The 16,900-nt window shown below is 39.9% G+C and overlaps 2 protein-coding genes across 6 annotated transcripts in view; one reads left to right on the top strand and one right to left on the bottom strand.

Annotated features, from left to right (window-relative positions):
• Positions 1 to 987: 987 nt before the first annotated feature.
• GNRH1 (gonadotropin releasing hormone 1) lies at positions 988 to 5,050 on the top strand. The gene is made up of 4 exons (XM_009914884.2): positions 988 to 1,325; positions 1,789 to 1,930; positions 2,611 to 2,706; positions 4,690 to 5,050. The coding sequence occupies exons 2-4, from the start codon at positions 1,790 to 1,792 to the stop codon at positions 4,720 to 4,722; spliced, it is 270 nt and encodes an 89-aa protein (XP_009913186.1). The 5' UTR covers positions 988 to 1,325; position 1,789; the 3' UTR covers positions 4,723 to 5,050.
• A 128-nt stretch (positions 5,051 to 5,178) lies between these two features.
• Positions 5,179 to 16,900, bottom strand: part of DOCK5 (dedicator of cytokinesis 5) — a 113,456-nt gene continuing 101,734 nt past the window's right edge. For 3 of the 5 annotated variants that reach the window (XM_069801059.1, XM_069801058.1, XM_069801060.1), the window contains 3 exons: positions 15,337 to 15,475; positions 13,726 to 13,841; positions 5,179 to 11,729 (listed from right to left, as the gene is read on the bottom strand). In XM_069801059.1, the coding sequence (XP_069657160.1) occupies positions 11,628 to 11,729; positions 13,726 to 13,841; positions 15,337 to 15,475 (357 nt within the window). In that variant the 3' untranslated portion in view covers positions 5,179 to 11,627. The remainder of the gene's footprint in view (positions 11,730 to 13,725; positions 13,842 to 15,336; positions 15,476 to 16,900) is intronic. The other 2 variants (XR_011327594.1, XR_011327595.1) reach the window with 2 other exon arrangements.

The following is a 16,900-nucleotide window of genomic DNA, read 5'->3' as shown; positions in this document are numbered from 1 at the left end:
TAAGAGGTGCAATTATTGGGCTAAGCAGGTCCCCTTCTCTCTTTAAATGTCATCCCTCAGGATGAACAAAATCTATTTACCTTTAAATAACCTTAATTTTCGCTAGGCTCATCAGGAAAGAAAGGAGTCTTAAAACACTGTTACAGGAAAATCTCCCTTCTGATGTGCCTACGCCAAGGTAATGTTTCTCCCACTGAAACAAACTATTTTCACAGCTTGATCAGTTTATCAGCTGAAGTTAGATGTTGGCTACTCTTGCCATGAGTAGGAGGAGCATTAGAGCAGGAAGAATTACTCTTTGCTAGAGCCACTAAATCCTCCTTAAATTATTTACTTATTATTTTTAAGCCATTAATCTCAAAAAGGTCATGGGAGCAGGAAGAGAGGATGTTTGAAGAACACTAAACACAATATATTCAATTGCACATAAAACAATGCATAGCAAGTCAAAATAGCTGCCAGGTGGATTAAAAAAAAAATTAGATTTCTGTAATCAAAATTACTGAATTTAACTCCTGCATTCAAATAGCTATCAACTTCTTTATAAAACTGCAGTGCATAAACTCCCAAGAATGAAGAATATGCATACATACACACACACGTACATACAAAAATCCAAAATAACAGCAGTGTCTGGGAGTCCTATTCACGAAAGAGATTCCCTTGTGACAAAGTCTGTTTACAATCTAATATACTTGTCCATTTGATCAGTTTAATACTACTTTGCATTATACAGAGCAAAGAATATCAAGGCACTTTAATTTAAACATTAAGGAGGAGGACTTTGAAAGGAGCATGCAAAATGCTCTGTGCACTTGTGCAATCATAGGCTCTTGTTCATGCACCGAAGGACTGTTTCCTTCATGCTTGATATACAGAGACTAAGCTGAATTCCTCATCCATTTAAACTCCTGTAAGCCCCTCTCAACAAATTCAAACTCACCCAAGAACTTTTACTTAAAAATTATTAGTCACTGAAAAAAGGATTGTGTATTTTCCACAAGGCAACAGCAGTCAGCCAGGTTTGAATGTCAGATTTATAGCCTCTTAAAAGAAAGGCTGTTACTTTCATGGCTCTTAGAGAAAACAGCTGAATTTAATAGCTACACCAGGGGTGTTCCAATTATGTGCTTTACTTTTGCTGCATTACAGCACTTTTAAGAACAAAATTGCAGCCTGTGAGATAGAATTAGATAAAGTTACCTGCTGTGAAAGGTTTAGTGTTGGGGTGGTTGTATATAAAAAGTGAGGTGACAAGTATACTTGCAGGACATTTTCAAACGGGGAAGAGTTGGAGTTATTCTGCGACCTCTTTCAGCAAGCAGGTAATGTGCTTGAACAACATACCGTATTCCCTTTTTACTTATTCAGTGCTTACAGATGCTTGTATTAGAAGAAAGTTGCATTAGAAGAGACTGCAAAGAGTGCTCTGTAAGGAGCAGGGATATTAGAACAGAAATAGGCTAAACTGAATACATCTGTAAAATATCAACAGGGACTTTCATGGAACCTTTGAGGTCTAGACATTCCTAAAACGCTGAGAGAGTGTTCAAAAATCCTAATTTAGCTCATCACCCAAATTCTTCAGATGCTAAATCTCTTTATAGTGAGTTAATCCACACTTTGAGAGGCTGAAAATCCAGCTGTGGCTTACACATAGGCACAATGCCACTGGGGTGCAGAAGATCAGAATTAGAGATCCAGAAATGTAACATTTTCATAATTCTATAAGCTAAAAATGGAGCTATGATGTCACTATGATCAGAAAGATGTTTTGTTCTCTCACAGGATGGAGAAGTCCAGGAAGATCTTTGTCAGTGTCCTCCTGTTTGTCATGTCTGTGGAAATCTGCCTGGCTCAACACTGGTCTTACGGCCTGCAACCAGGAGGAAAAAGGAACGCTGAAAACCTGGTAGAATCATTTCAAGAGGTATGTTCTAGACTGTAAACCAACCCTGTTGTTTTAGCTAGGATCCGTAAAAGATGCAGGCAAAAAAGGGCCGACATAGGCTTTACTGTATATGCGTATCTCTCTTTCCTCGCAAACATACATACATATGTATATACACACACACATTTTTTAAAAGTAGTAATTAGAAAGTAAATGGCATTAGGGCAAGATGACATTTGACAGCTTGCATAAAGAACAGTGCTGTCTATTGCAGACAGAGAGCTTTGGCAGCCTGCTTTAAAGGAGAGATGGAAGTTTTGAGTTCCAGGTTAAACATGATTTCATCATCTCCCTAAATTTCAGCCAATACTCTGAGGAACTGTTTTATGACAACATTCATCCACTTCACTGAGAATGTGGCAATGGGCAGCTGTCATGTGGTAACCGATTAGACAGTAAGCAATTAAATGACAAAGCAGATGAGGAAGGTTCTGTCCACCAGTGGTTTTCCCATCCTTTCTAATACTTCATGTGTAGTCCCTCGTAACAGCAGTTCTAGCATCCTGATTTTAAGTCTGCTGCAGCACAAGATAGCACCTGAGAAAGAGGTGAATTTAAGTTGTGCAGTGGAACAGTTTCATCTTCATCAGTAACTAGGGCAGCATCGCTTTAACAGAAAAATCTCCTTTCATGAAGACTGTTATCACTTCCCAATTCAGATTGCAAATGAAATGGAAAAATTAGGAGAAGTGCAGAAGACTGAATGCCCAGGCTCGTATCAGCATTCCAGGTTCAGTGATCTGAAGGAAGCCATGGTAAGTAACATGTTTTTGCTTTTATCACCATGGGAAAATTAAGGGACCGGTCCAGGCTGGGAAAGTACATGGAGGGAAGAGAAAAATAGGTGGTAGAGGAGGAGGCATGTAAATTCAGTTCACATGTGGCAATACTGGCCCTGCCCTTATTATCTGCATCATTCTCAGGTACCTCAGAGTTACAGTCCTAGGACAGGACTACATTATTCTTATGCTCCCGTTGTAGCAATGTCATTACTCACTAAATTAAAAACAAAATAAAGTCAAACACATTCTACCTTAATACAAATCTATGCAGCATTCACAGATGCTTAACTTCAAAGGCACACTTTGCCAGCTGAAGGATCAAGCCATATGGAAGCTGCTGCTCCCAATGTCCCTAGACTGGGAAATGTATTTTCCATTAGATGCTCTAAGGCAGTGACAGCACAGACTTCACATACAAACTAACTGCCATAGAAAGAATACTCTCAAGCAAAAATGTGCTCTTTAATTAATATAGCAACACCTTGATCAGACCAGATGGTCACCACTTTCTGGGAAGTCTCTGAGCTGTCCTAAAAGTTGAAACACTCAATCTGTACTTCATTTTTGAAGCCAAGACCAAAAGTTTCAAGTACGCACTCTAGCCTTTCACTGAGGAACCTGGCTTGAATAAAGGCTCACAAACTCAGTAACACAGACAGGTCAGTCTAACTTCCATTGGATTTTCACGCAGAAACTACCTAAAAAAAATTTTTTTTAGGTCATTTTTAACCCTATTTGTACTGAACATAAAATGGAATCTTTGTCCATGACTCTGGCTTCCAACAGCACTACTTGCAGAATGAAGAGCCAGCAACAGTAACTTAATATGCTTAGACCTTTTTTTTTTTACTGCAAGAGACTGTGTCAGGCAGGAAAAGACCCCAGAATAATTATCAGGATATTTGAAATGAGTACTTGCTACTTCTTGCTCACTGAGGGAAACCTGGCCTTTCTTTGCAGAGCTGAAGCCCCCCGCCCCTTTCTTAGGTTTGCTCAGAAACTGCTGGTAATCTTGCACAAAGTGTAAAAACTTCTACGCCTCTGCATCAAACACTTGGTTTGCATGTCTTATTCCTGTAGCACAGTCTGAACTATGTGGCTTTCTTATTTCTAGCTGCCTAATGACATTGAAAACAAATCAAACTTTTTACAGATGCAGCTTTTCCAATGTAACACATTCCTGGAGTTGCTACAGGAATATTATGCAATCAAAGGGGAGGTGTCTGGAAATGGTTCACGCCATGGAAAAACTTTTCAAATTATCTTCATCATTTCCTGGAAAAGCTGGTAGTGAGCACAAACAAAAATACACCTAGCTAAGACACATAAGGGAAAAAAAAAAACAGACAGCGCATCTATCCAAAACACCTCAGGCTTTCAACTGAGGTGAGAACACAAATAAATACTCAAGTAGGAGACCAGATCCAGCAGGATGTGACACAGTAACATGGTTTCCATTTGAACAGTACTAAGGTACACAGAGAATGGTAACAGGGCAACTGTGCTACTCCGTAACGACCCTGTAATACCTTTGCAAGCACCGCTTTCTTGTTTCTGGTCTTTTGGTCAACTGCTTAAGCTCACAGAGACACTCCTCATACTGATGCTTTGTGCAAGTTCATGCTTCTTGTCCTAAACTACTGTCAAAGTGTAGTGTTCGACAGCTGTTGGGTTGTACTCCAAGAACTGCTACAGTGGTGGACCCATTAACAGATGTAAAGTTGGTCATGCACTTTGGGATGAAAAGGGCCATTATAAGTGTCAGTTACATTATACTGTATGATCAGATCCATGAGCAGGTGGCAGAGAGATCATGTCGGGTCAGATTTATGTCATTCTAATCCTCCTTCCAATGGAGACCACAATATGAATATTTTAGCATCTGACCAGGCTTTAAAATTCCATCATCAAAGTTATTTCTTCTCTTTAAAAAAAGGACATGATGTGTGTTTACAGGAAAGTCTGATCGAAGGAGAAAGGAGAAACTAGACGAAAGAAGATTTAAACCCACAAAGCCGAATGGAACAATGGACCCAGAATAAAATTTCAAAGCTATGTTAAAATCAATTCCTCTTCAAATGGCCTTTGCTTAGATTGCATTATGTGAATAAATGCTCTGAAGTTGCATTTAGACAGTAGAAGATAATTGTTGTGTAGATTACTAGCTTATACGTAGAAGAGAACACATTCCAGTCCAGTGGCTGGGACTCAGCAGCATAGGGTCTGCTTTGTGTCCTGCAATGAAAACTTGGACGTGACAGCTTTTGTTTCACATGTGCAGACAACGCCTGGACAAAGGCAGTGTCTGATCTCACTAGTCTCTGGATAAAACAGTAATACAACTTTGTTAAAAAAAACAAGAATAAACTTACTGTTGGAATGTAATTCCACTCGCACTTCAGTAGTCCATGTACGAAAGACTTTTATATGCTCTTCTTTTACTGGTTCACTCATAAAAACTACATTTATTTTAAAAAGGTATTTACAAACTTTACAACAGTTAATACATTTAAAAAAACACGAGAATTTATACACCTTGCTTTACACACTTAGTGAATCATATGTCATTTACCCGGAAAGATGCAGCCTCCCTTTCCAAAGCTTAGCTCCTACTCTTTCCTCAGTTTAAAAGCTGTATTTTTTGCTGATTCAATTGCAGATGACTAAAAGAAAAAAAAAAAAAAAAAAGAGAAGGTATTTGCAGTCTGCAGAGGTGGATTTTATAACAAAAGCATCACATCCAGGATCTCAAAACATTCACAAAAACTTGTTACGCAACATCCATATTCTCCTGAATTCGAGACAAACATGGCCCAAGGTTTATCATGTCATTAAACCTTTATAATACCAACAATGAAAAACTACATCAATTAATACCATGCATATTGGGGGTGAATTTCAGAGTTGCTGAGGACTTACACCCCTGTTTAAAAAACTGCACACTACGCATGTGAAAAACAGGTTCAAAGTATGCAGTCATGCATGTCCAGGGATTTCAATGACAGCCTTAACTCAGAACAGTCAGACCAATACAGCATAAACTGATGCTTTTCACTTTTTGTTAAGCTCGTCTATACTCCTTTGTGTACTGTACTCTCTATAGTGCCCAGCATACTGTCCTAAAGGTGCTTTAATGTTAATAGCAGCAGAATTAGATGAACCTCACGTGCTTTTGAAAAGCCCCTCTCCTGCCATGCAATCAATAAAATCACATTATTTGTTTACTTCTTTCTGATGTAGTCCTAGGAAAAGCTTACCCTGGTCCACTAGATAATTTGGTCTGCAACAGTAAATATAAGATAGAGAAGTTTTTAATTAAAAGAAAAAAATTAAAAGAAGGTAGCAGTAACAGGTCAGGAATGTTTTCACTATAAAAAAAGATTACAGTTAAATTACAGACATCTTAAACCTATTATTTCCATTTACAATTATAAAAATAAATAAGCAGAGAAAATCTGAGCTATTATCACTACAAGTCTAACTCACTGTTAATCTGTGGAACATACACTGGGCTGCACAGTGCGAAGGTTATTAGATGCAGGTTCTTAAAAACCACTGCATATACTCTACAGTATTTTCTGCCACCGCAGATTACAGAGCTGTTCTCACTGGAATCGGTGTCCTTTCCTAATGCAATAATCCACTGAAATGGAAAGCTGTCTGTTTCTCTCTTCCCCTGACATGGATTAGAGCCTGTAACATTTTTAAAGGAATTTATCACAGCATGACAAATTTTAATTAAAAGCTCCAGAAAACAAGTGTTGAGCATATTTCTCCAAAGAAAAAAAACCCTCTAAGACTTGAAATTTAACACTAGCTTTGAACAGCATGGCTATGAAATGGGATTAGATTTCGTCTTCTCTGCAGACTGGATATTTAACTTTGAGATTTGTTTTATTCAAAACTATGAATTGGGTAGAAATGCTGCTGTTTGCTTTCATTTCTGGTATGCAGAGATGACATCATTATGGACTGTTCTCCTACTGCCACTTTTAGCCCTTCAGTTTAAGAGACTTTAGATGACATTTCCAAAAGCATCTAATTAACATGGAAAGATGATTCTCATTTTGAAAACTAAGTAGTGAGACCTTACATTGTTTCTGAAAATTAAATCTCAGAACTTAAGTCAGGTAGGTACCATAGCAAAGAAGAGAACACTTAGAAAAATCAGGGGTCTGGTGGGATTTCTTGTAAGAGTGTCGGCACTTAATTCCACTTAATTAAAATCAGTCAGGCCCCATGCTTATTCGCACACTTAAATGCCCAACTGCGTTTAAAAATCTGACACTTAGACGACAATGCTTTTTTCTAAAACTGGCATGAAGCCCTAAATCATTTAGGCACAGTACAGAAATTCCATCTTGTACCTCTAAGCAAACTATGCTGACTTATATCAGCTAAGAACGTAACTCTTCGCATACCACAGTCAGTAATACATTTAAGAAAACTGAACGACTATTTGTGAGTTAGTTTGCCAAAAGGCAAGAAGGAGAAGCAGGAACAGTTTACAGCACTTCAGACTCTGGAACAAAAATAACACTAAGAAAGGAAAAATCTCCCAACCTTAAACCCCTTTTGGCATAGAAAATTTGCCAATGAAAACACCCAAAATATCTCGGGAAGGGAAATCTCCTCACTCTGTACTCTTTGGGCATCAGCTGTTCCTTTCCTTCCAGTTAGGGTGATGCCTCAGCTACAACAGTCTCCAACTGGCCAGACAACAAAGGCAGCAAGAAGAAAAAGCCTGAACTGTGTGGACAGTATACCAAGATAAAGTTTAAGGAACCTGCCAGGTGAGACCGTGCAATTGCAAGGCAGAGCATACAGGAAGACATCATCTTCACTGCTTTTTAAGGAGCTGGCTCCATAGTAAAAGCCAAAGATCAAAGTACAAATGAAAGGCCTGTTTCAGCCACTGCTCAAATTGCACAAAGCACTGAAGCTTCCTAGACTTCTGCCAGCACTGGCATGGGTAACAGCTTGCTCTCCTGACTCCCTAGGTGACTTGGGCATCTTGCTAGCTCAGGTATTAGCACCTAGGATCAGCACACAGGAGAGACAGCAACTGTTCTTATTCCTAATGGCTGGCGGCTGTATGATCCAAGGAAGAAAAGGAGGGGAGAGGATAATTAACCACTTACATGCTAAGTACTCTGTTCATAAACCTAGTCTATAAAACTGCAAAAAAAAGCAGTCAGAACCAAGCCCCCTCAAGTTAAAGAACATTATGTAAAGGGTCATTGAAGATCAGCTGAAAAATTCTTCCCAAGGTCAGACTTCCTCCTGTGAGTTTTTTTTGCATGGACTAGTTCTCTCCTCCAGAAAAAAATACCTGCTGAATGTACAAGATACATCTACGAGTTGAAGTTATTAAAGCAGACCAAACAGGTCGGGAAAGAAGAGTCAGAAAAGTCACTTGGAACCAAAATACCCAAACCTGATAGCTAGTTTGTTTACCCACAACAGACAAACCATTAGCTGCCATTCCTGCAAAGTCTCCTTTGCTTCTGCTGACTTAGCAAAGGAGCTAAAAGCAAACCTGCTCTGAAAAGGAAATGCACCTAAGAATGAGGTAACAGGCAGATGTCGAATGGGGAAAGGCACCGAATTAACAATAGGTGGTATTAATACATACTTCACAATACATACTTTTCTACAGTTCAGACCTGCTGTTCCACCTAAAGCAAAATTCTCACTGAAGACAAAAAGTTCTTTTTTAAGTGAAAAGTTTCAGGGGGTCCTTTAGTTCATGTGTGCAGTGGAAGGAAGACAGTGGTTATAAGAAGAGGAAGAAGTGGACAAGAAATGAAGGACAAGAAAACCCTGTGGTTTTCAAGTCAAGCAGCATCTATGTCCAAGAACATAATGTGGAGCTGACAAGTCCTACAATGCACCGGAGAGAGGGGGTGAACCATGGTCAAGTTGTCCAGAAAGGTTTCAAAGATTTCCCCTGAGAAGGCAACAGCCCAGAAGGCAGTTGCATGTGCGCTACAGCAAACATTACTGTGGATGTATGTGACGTGACTGCAGTGCAACTTCCAAAATGTTTCCAACCTGTTTTGTGATGGGAATCCAATATGACCCTTTGATGAAAGCAATCTGTTTTACAGAGCCATGCAGGCAGCAAAGCAAATGCAGCTTCTGTAGGTTTCTTTAATTGGAGTCACACTGAAGCCAAAGGAATGTATAAGAACAAAAGAAAGGACTACTTCTGTCTGAACAAAAAACCCCTAGGGTTTCACTGGGTTTGTTCTCCCTGAAAAACGTTTTGCTGAGAAAAGCTTTCCTTAGGTTTAATGAACTTCAATTTATCAGTAAGGTAATGAAATCCATTTAAGTCATGTGAGAAGAGTAACAGTGCAGTGTCCTGCAAAAAAACCCCAACCCAACATTATTCCTATTTACTACTGTGAGCAACAGCCTCAGCAGGGTTTTTAGTGGGTCTCCCCAACTCCTACCAGATAATCAGAAGTTAAATGACACTTACAGTTAACAAGCAAAATTATTTCCTTAGAGCCCATCACAGAATCTTCATCAATACCGATGATAAATAAACAGGCTGCAAGCTGTAACCAAACAGCCAAAGTTTTGTATAGGTTCAGAAATAAACGGGTCCCTCTTTATGATGAGTTTTAACAAACTCTGAACTTTCCAAAAAGTTTGAATCTAAACTTTGCAGGCAAACTCCCACGCTTCCTGAGTTCCACAGTGAAAGGGAACAACAAGAAGTGGATTTTTTTTCCCTCCCTAGAAAACTTCAGTGAAAAATAACAGCCACGACAAAATGTATGTTTATAAATAGGCCAGTCACAGGCAGAATAGCGTGGTAAAATACTTTGCCTGAACGTGACAAGAAAGTAATTCTTACAAATCAAGAAAACCCCAAACTTCACTGGCTCTTCTGCTGCTGGGAAATGTGGCATCAACAGGCAGCTACAACTTTGGGGGGGATATATAAAGAAAGTTTCAATTATGTAGCTTGACAAAAAAACCCTGAAGTTCTTCACAATGCATTAGTTCTGAAACAGGCAGTTTAGGAAAGTCCTGCTCCAGACAGCAAAAAAAGAGCTGCTGTAACTATCTTTGGAGGTGTCTAGGTCTTCTACAAGTAGAACACAGTAGAGATACACTGCAAGAGAATTTTAAACTGAATTGTCTTCTGGCTTAAGTGCTGCACAAACTCCCTGTAAGCCTGCTGCAGAAGAGCAAAGTCCCCACCCCAGGGCTGCAGCCCTTCCAACAGAGCTCAGACACAAGGAGCCCTGAAAGGTGCAAAATGGATCTCCCAACTTTAGGAGTATTAATCACAAATGGTGATGTCTTGGTTTTTACCAGCAAGATTTCAGTGGCGGCTCAGACACAGAGGAATGCTGTGTCTAAGGCCCATCTGGTCCATAAATAACAATGATATTTGTGTTTAATTTTCAGTCACTATGCAACTCTGAGGACAGGCTATTCTAACAGTGTGCAACAGCTTTTTTCTACATGGATCATGTGAATTTAAAAACATTAAAACCTAAGATCATGTAATTTTTTTCTCTATACAAATAGAAAGTCTGATGCTGACATCCAGACAGAGCAGGGAATAAATAACTAAAATAAAACTTAAACAGATTATCCCATCCTCCAAGGAAAGAAAAGCTGCAGAGAGCTGGAGTAACCCAAGCAACAGGAAACTAGGTGGTTAATTGTCAAGTTTTTCACATGCATCCCAGATCTAAATGGCTCCTTAAGGTGTAATGGCTGTTAAAAACCTAGATCAAGGGAGGCTATAAAACAAAGTGCAAGTACTGCCACAAATGGGTGCAGGAAAAAAAAAAGAGGATGAGAATTATTTATATTTGTGTGAATTTGCCCAGCCAAAATAAGGTTACAGTTACTATCAGACGTTAGCTCCTGAGGTCAGGATGTGTAACCAGTTTTGCACACTCCATCCTCTCAAAGTTGCTGGTACCAGTACAGTGCTGGCATCAATGCAGCTTCTACTCACATGCTCACAGGAGAGATGCAACTTTTTACACCCTATTAAAAAGCACAAAGATGAAACATTGTACCAAGTCTCAGATGCAAGCACAAGCCAAGTAGGTAACATAATTCAGGGAGGAATATCAACTGCTCTGTAGTGTTAAAACCAGAATCAACAGTGAAATTATGACAAAGTACTGGTGAACCTAAACTCTCCATTGGGAGTGAGCAACTGCCACTACTCAAGCAGTGATGGTGTAAGGCAGAACGTCTGCACTTCATCTTAAATACATACGATGACTAGCAGAAAAAAAGACTTCTTATTCTGCTAACAACGCTCACTCAGGTCTCTGCCTGCAATCAAGAATCTTAGGAGACTGCACATCATACACCAGCACCTGACATCTCAGGACCCGACACTTCACAACTTAGGAATGGCTTCGATCTGTTTCACTTCATGCAAATCAGGGCTTGGCTATGCTACAGGGACAGAAGGAGGGATCGGTGCATAAATACAGCTGTAAAGCTGTAATGAACTTACGTGAAAATACTGTAGGACACATCTCATACTGGTGTGGCTTACATTGCTTCAAACACTGGTGCAAATCACTACTGTGAAAGATTTACACTAGGAATGAGCTGCTGAAATTGCATCAGTGAAAAAACTCGGGACAGACAAGAATTCCAGGAGAGTGACGACTCCTGCTAAGTAATTAGTGTCTCAGTACTTGCAAGGTAAACCAGAGGTTAGGGAATACAGTCACAATAACAGTTCCTTTTGGTATTTCCCAAAGAAAACTCCAAGGGGAGTGAACAGAACGGCAGGTGAGATCACTAGTCTTTAGGGTCAGAGAGCCTCAGCATGTCAGTAAAAAGAAAGCAGCCATTTCACTCTAGGTGCTTGCTGTTACACCAGCAAGTGATGATCCTCACTGCAATCCTTGCTCTGAAGAGACAACGCTGGATTTTCTGGTTTTTGGGGGTGGGGGGGGAGGTTTGGCTTCACGTCTGCTCGGTAGTGGTGGAGCAACCTGGGAAGATAAAACAAAAACACATAGAAAAATAAACCATTACAAGCAAGTTAAGACATTTTGCTTTACCAAACAAGAAATCCGAAAGGTCCTGTAGTACTTGATGTTTCTTTTGGGACCAAATCTTCAAATTCAGCCTCTCAGTGCCACACGCAATCGATGAGAGGGGCAACCAAGGACAGATCACCGGGAGATAACAGAAGCAGAAAGGTTTTAGTTGCTAGAATACACTTTAGCTGCAGATATACTTTAGTTGCTTCTGACCTGAAGCCTAACTTTGAGTTGGAGCCATTTGCCCCTCTGTCCCACATTTTGTTTATCAGTAAAATGGCAATAAATTAATTTCCCTCAGGGTTTCAAAATTCAACTATTTTTATCTTGCTGGATTGATGAGTTGCACCAAATAGGGGCCAAAATGATGTAAAATGCTTCCAAATCAGAATTGTGAAACTAATGGCATCAAATTGCAGCAAGCAAAGAGTTCTACTAAAGCAAACCACAGCCTTCCAGCCCAGCACAGAGGCTTGTATGGTGTTCCTTGTTCTTGCAGGAAACTGTACTAGTGGGTTCCTTCAAGTTGGCTTTCTGCTTGTTTTAAGGGGCATCCTGTAAACAACTGAGATGTGAAAGGCCAGGTGAACAAGAAGCCTGTGTGTCTCACCTCTTGCTTAGCTGAAACTGCCAAGATTTCAGGACTATGCTAACTGAAGGAGGAGGACAGAGTCAACTTTACAACAACAAAGTAACAATACCCTTCAGAAAATACTTTTACAATCTCTCTTTACAGACTTTCGAATCTTTTCCATTTGGCTGCAAGCCAAGGTCAATGTTGCAAACCAGAACATGTTAGTAATTAGTTTTCTTACAAGAGTCAAGGGAAGGAAGCTCTTTTATTAATCCTCTTCAACCAGTGACTCCCACAGCATCCCTACAGCTGGCATATTTCCATCATTCACGCCACCTACAGCAGCTATACTGCTCCTTTTCAGAGGCACAGTCAACCATGAGCAAGTGAAGGGCAAAGTAGAAAACCTCCTATTTATCCCATGCTTCAAGGCTTTATACCAGTGTTGTATCTCTCTCTAACAGAATTAAGTGATCAGCTGTTTTGTTTTCTTCCTGTGCTGTCAGAGGCAACATATTTTGTTACGTGTGATCATTCTTTAAATTCTTTTTGGTCAAATTCCAGTTCATCTCACTAAGGTACTCCATAAATCCTCTTTTCAAACTGGACTGGGGAAGACATCCATCCCTTTCACAGTTACAGAAGGATGCTTTCTGTTGCTGCACACTGGTGAGCAATTACAGTCTCATACGAGAAGCACCTACATTTCAGGGGCAGATGAAATGATTCTGACCCAATGACCACACTATTTGCATGTTAAATATCTGCAAGCCGTTTGGAATCCCATAGGATAAGAGAAACATTAGTGATACAGCATAAAAAAAAAAAAAAAGGAAAAAAAAAAAGGTGGCAATTTGATGTTCCTAGAAGGAAACCAACTTCATGAAATTGAGAAAAAGACTGTGGCTAAGATGGTGATATAATACAGGCTGTTTTAAGTGACTGATAATGCACACCTTGAAAAATCAGATTCTTCTGAGCTGAGGACTCAAAAGGAGACATCATTTCTGAAAATGTGTGAATTTTTTCCCTTCTTTTTCAGGACCAGATTACTGCGCTATTTTACATTGATCATGTTTTTGAAACTTTTCAATCATTGTGCTTGTTTGTTTTCAATATATCTTCCCACCCCCATACACAGTTTGCCTAACCAAGGACAACATAACTCCCACTTCAGAAAAAGGAGCTGCACTTAATAGCCTTCTCTGGAAGCAAAAAACTTTTTAATTTTTTGTGGTTTCAGGGAGTGAACCAGTAAAATGATTAGACAAGTTTCAAGTAGCACCACCCTAGAAGCAGCTTGGAAAATTCCACTGTTGTCTCTTTCTCAAAAGCTGTTTTCCAAAAAAATGTCAGCTCTCATTTCCTTACCTCCACAGAATTCCTCGGGTTGCTGTTCTCATAGGGTTTGCTTTTGGGCGGAGGTGGGGGTGGGGTGCTCTGTAAGCTAGCAGTTGCCAATCCATCAGCTTGCAATGAGGGAAAACCTAGAAGCAACAACAATAACAAGACAAGACATTAAAGTAGGCGGAAAAGGAACGGGAAATAGGATTGACCATGTCGAATTTTAAGAGAGATTCATTTAATATCTTGTGCTTTCCATCTGCTAACAGTTCTCTGCTTTAGCAGCTAAACCTGAATCGATATGTCAAAGCAGAGTCACAGTTGTATCTCCCCTGAGTTCAAAATGCCCAGAACAGTTCTATCTTCATCAAATGAATCTAAGCTTATATGAAAAATACATGCCTGAGAGAACAGAAAATTGAATCCATTATCACATCTGCAATGTTCAGTGGGGTTTCCTTTCAGCCTGGGCCTCAACCTGAGAATTCACTTTGATTTTAACTCCAGTTGATGGAGTAGATAAGTACACAAACTTCAGAAGAATTCCTGGGAAGCTGTCCTGCTACTAACGGCAATTAAAACTGCTTGCTAAGTAGAAGAGTAAGGTTTCACATTCCTTCCACAGATCTTTCTTCATATAGTATTCCTGCATTTGTTTGTGTTTCTGGTTGTCTCCCCACTCCATACCCCAGCCTGATACGTATTTTTTGGCTTTAATCCTCTCACAGCAGTTTTATGCTAGTTTAGTTCATTATCTACACTGGATTCCGAATTTATATGCATATAAGAGGAAGGACAGTCAGGTCCTACATACAAACTTCTGGTCCTTTAAAAAAAGAGCAGTAGAGTGAGAAATGCAATGACAAGCAAGGAAGTTGTCAGTGGTGATATTACAGTTGTATTTTTACCTTAGCCATATTTATATGTTGCTTCAAAATTAACCACAGAGCTTAGTGGATATTCAAGGAAGGTAACTGCACACATTATTCATTTTGCCAATTCTTCAAGATAAATTCCGTCTCTTTCAACATTTATTAGCTGAGTTTCCAAGCTGCAGAGCAACTTCTCCTGAAACTTTCTGCCACGTGATGGGAGTTATTGTTCATTAATTAACAAAGCCTTCAGGGCTTGCCCAGAAAATTTAGCCATAGAGCTGATCAGAAATACCATGCTGGATTGATGCGGTTCCATCCAGTGAATTCACAGGAGATATTCCTCTAGTATGTGCTGTAACCACCTGACTTGATGCATTTACAAGCATCTACATCGACTGCATGTGATGTTCGCCTTTGAGGTTTAATATACCTTCCCACAAGTCAATACAGGAGAAACCAAGAAAGAAATTGAAAAAGATAAAATTTGTTCTCTGGAATTCATCTGATATACTCATTTTAACAAGTGGTATGTAAGTCACAAGTACGATTGTAGTGCCTTTGATAGCACTGCCAAATTCTGTTATCTGACAAAAATGTCTACAAACATTAACAGCCTAGAGCCACTTTCTGTGAACTACTTCAGAGCAGTTCTTCCCTCCCTCCTCCCCTCCCCAGTGAGGTTATCTCAGCAAATATATAGTAATTCCTACTACTGCAGGTACTGCCCTGAAGGATGTGGCATTTACCCTGTAAAATAACTTACTTTGGGTTCTTGGGGTTTTGGGAGTGATCGGTGGTGGGCTGCAAGGCGTTGATTGCTGGAGTGAAGAACCCTGAAGCAATGTCAGTCTGTTGTCTCCTAATTGAAGACTCTTTGGCCTTTGTGCTTTTCCTGACATGCCCTGGTTTAAACAAAGAATAAACAAAACCTTTAGAAGTCAGCAAGGTTGCTGCACACGTATCAGATAGTCAGACCTGTCACAAAAGCATCAACATGCTCCAGAAAAGCCATGCATAAGACAGAAAGGTGCATTCAGGTGAAACATGAGTGAAGCCACTGCACTGGTTAAGCCAAGCCATGTCAAAAGGCATACACTGTGCTTCTATGACACATCTAGTTTTCTGTCGGACCTTACTAACTGGGTAGCAATAGTAAACTGTTTTTAACAACCTTAGTGTATTAACTAAGAAGGGAATACATCAGGCTGAAAAACTGCTGCATTTGACTAGCAGTTCTGTGAACTAAATGTGCGAGTGTGTGTGTATGGGGGGGAAGCCTTTCCAAGAACAAAAAAAAGATGAAATTCTGGGTGCAAGTCAGTATCATCCAGCACCTTAGGGCGGTGAAACGAGTCTATTTCAGGCTTTACAGAGCAAATCTGTTGCATTTGGGACTCGGGAGATGTTGTTCCAGTTCCTTCCAGTGTCACACATGTCCTCTGTGCTCTTCACTCAAATCATGATGCCATCAGAATATGGTTCCAAGAGTCCGGTGCATTAATATTTTGGTCTTTTTAAATATTAGTTTATTGCTTTATAGAGAAGGCTGTCACTTACACATGTAATTAAACTCACTGGGCTCTTTAAGAGATCAATTCTCCATCATTGAGCAGTTCAGTATTTCTCACTGTGCAGAAGGGACCACCCATTGGTGTACAGTGAACATAAAACTTAGAAAGACCAAAGCTGCTGGACATACAGGAGGCCTTTGGTTCCCTCTGGCTTTCTAGCTCCTAAGCATCTTAGTCAAGAGCTGCATAAAATCAGTCTGTCCAATTCTTGTGCTGCACTATGCAGCGATGGAACAGGCCAGCTATAAAAAACAGCTTTCTCTGTACTGTGCAATATTCTTAAGCATGAATATAACCCTTGACTGCTCAATTGCTTCAGTAAGCTGATCACACATGTAATTTGCCCTCAGAGATATGGGGAAAGAAGGGAGGGTGGGTGTTCTGTTTTGCATCTCTCAGCTCTCTGCAATGCAAAGTCTTGGACAGACATGCCTTAGTGTCCTAGTGAAGTGGTCAATAAAAATGGCCTTTCTCCCAGATCTTTTCCCTCTAGTTTTACTTAATAAAGTGATCACCAGCTGACATCAGTTTGTGGGTTAAACCCATTTAATTCAACAGCAGCTCTTCCAGAGGCAGAGGGCCAGGCCTCCTGAACCACTAATATTTACAACCCCAGATTTTCCTCTTGAGTGAAAAGCCTGTCAATACCAAATGACATGATTCTAGGACCACAGTTCCCCTTTTTATAAATATTCTGCAGACTCCAAGTGCTGGCAGCATCACTCAGATTTGATGAGAATTCCTGAATATATAGCA

This window comes from Haliaeetus albicilla, chromosome 13 (assembly GCF_947461875.1).
Source record: "Haliaeetus albicilla chromosome 13, bHalAlb1.1, whole genome shotgun sequence".
Taxonomy (NCBI): domain Eukaryota; kingdom Metazoa; phylum Chordata; class Aves; order Accipitriformes; family Accipitridae; genus Haliaeetus; species Haliaeetus albicilla.
Note: the sequence above shows the minus strand (reverse complement) of the source record. Positions and strands in the feature narration are given on the sequence as shown.

What these genes read in the sequence shown, in the direction of transcription:
- GNRH1 (XM_009914884.2), top strand. Translation starts at nt 1,790, where the DNA reads ATGGAGAAGTCCAGGAAGATCTTTGTCAGTGTCCTCCTGTTTGTCATG. An exon ending in TGGTAGAATCATTTCAAGAG is followed by an intron (nt 1,931 to 2,610) that starts GTATGTTCTAGA and finishes TTCCCAATTCAG; the next exon opens with ATTGCAAATGAAATGGAAAA. An exon ending in GTGATCTGAAGGAAGCCATG is followed by an intron (nt 2,707 to 4,689) that starts GTAAGTAACATG and finishes GTGTGTTTACAG; the next exon opens with GAAAGTCTGATCGAAGGAGA.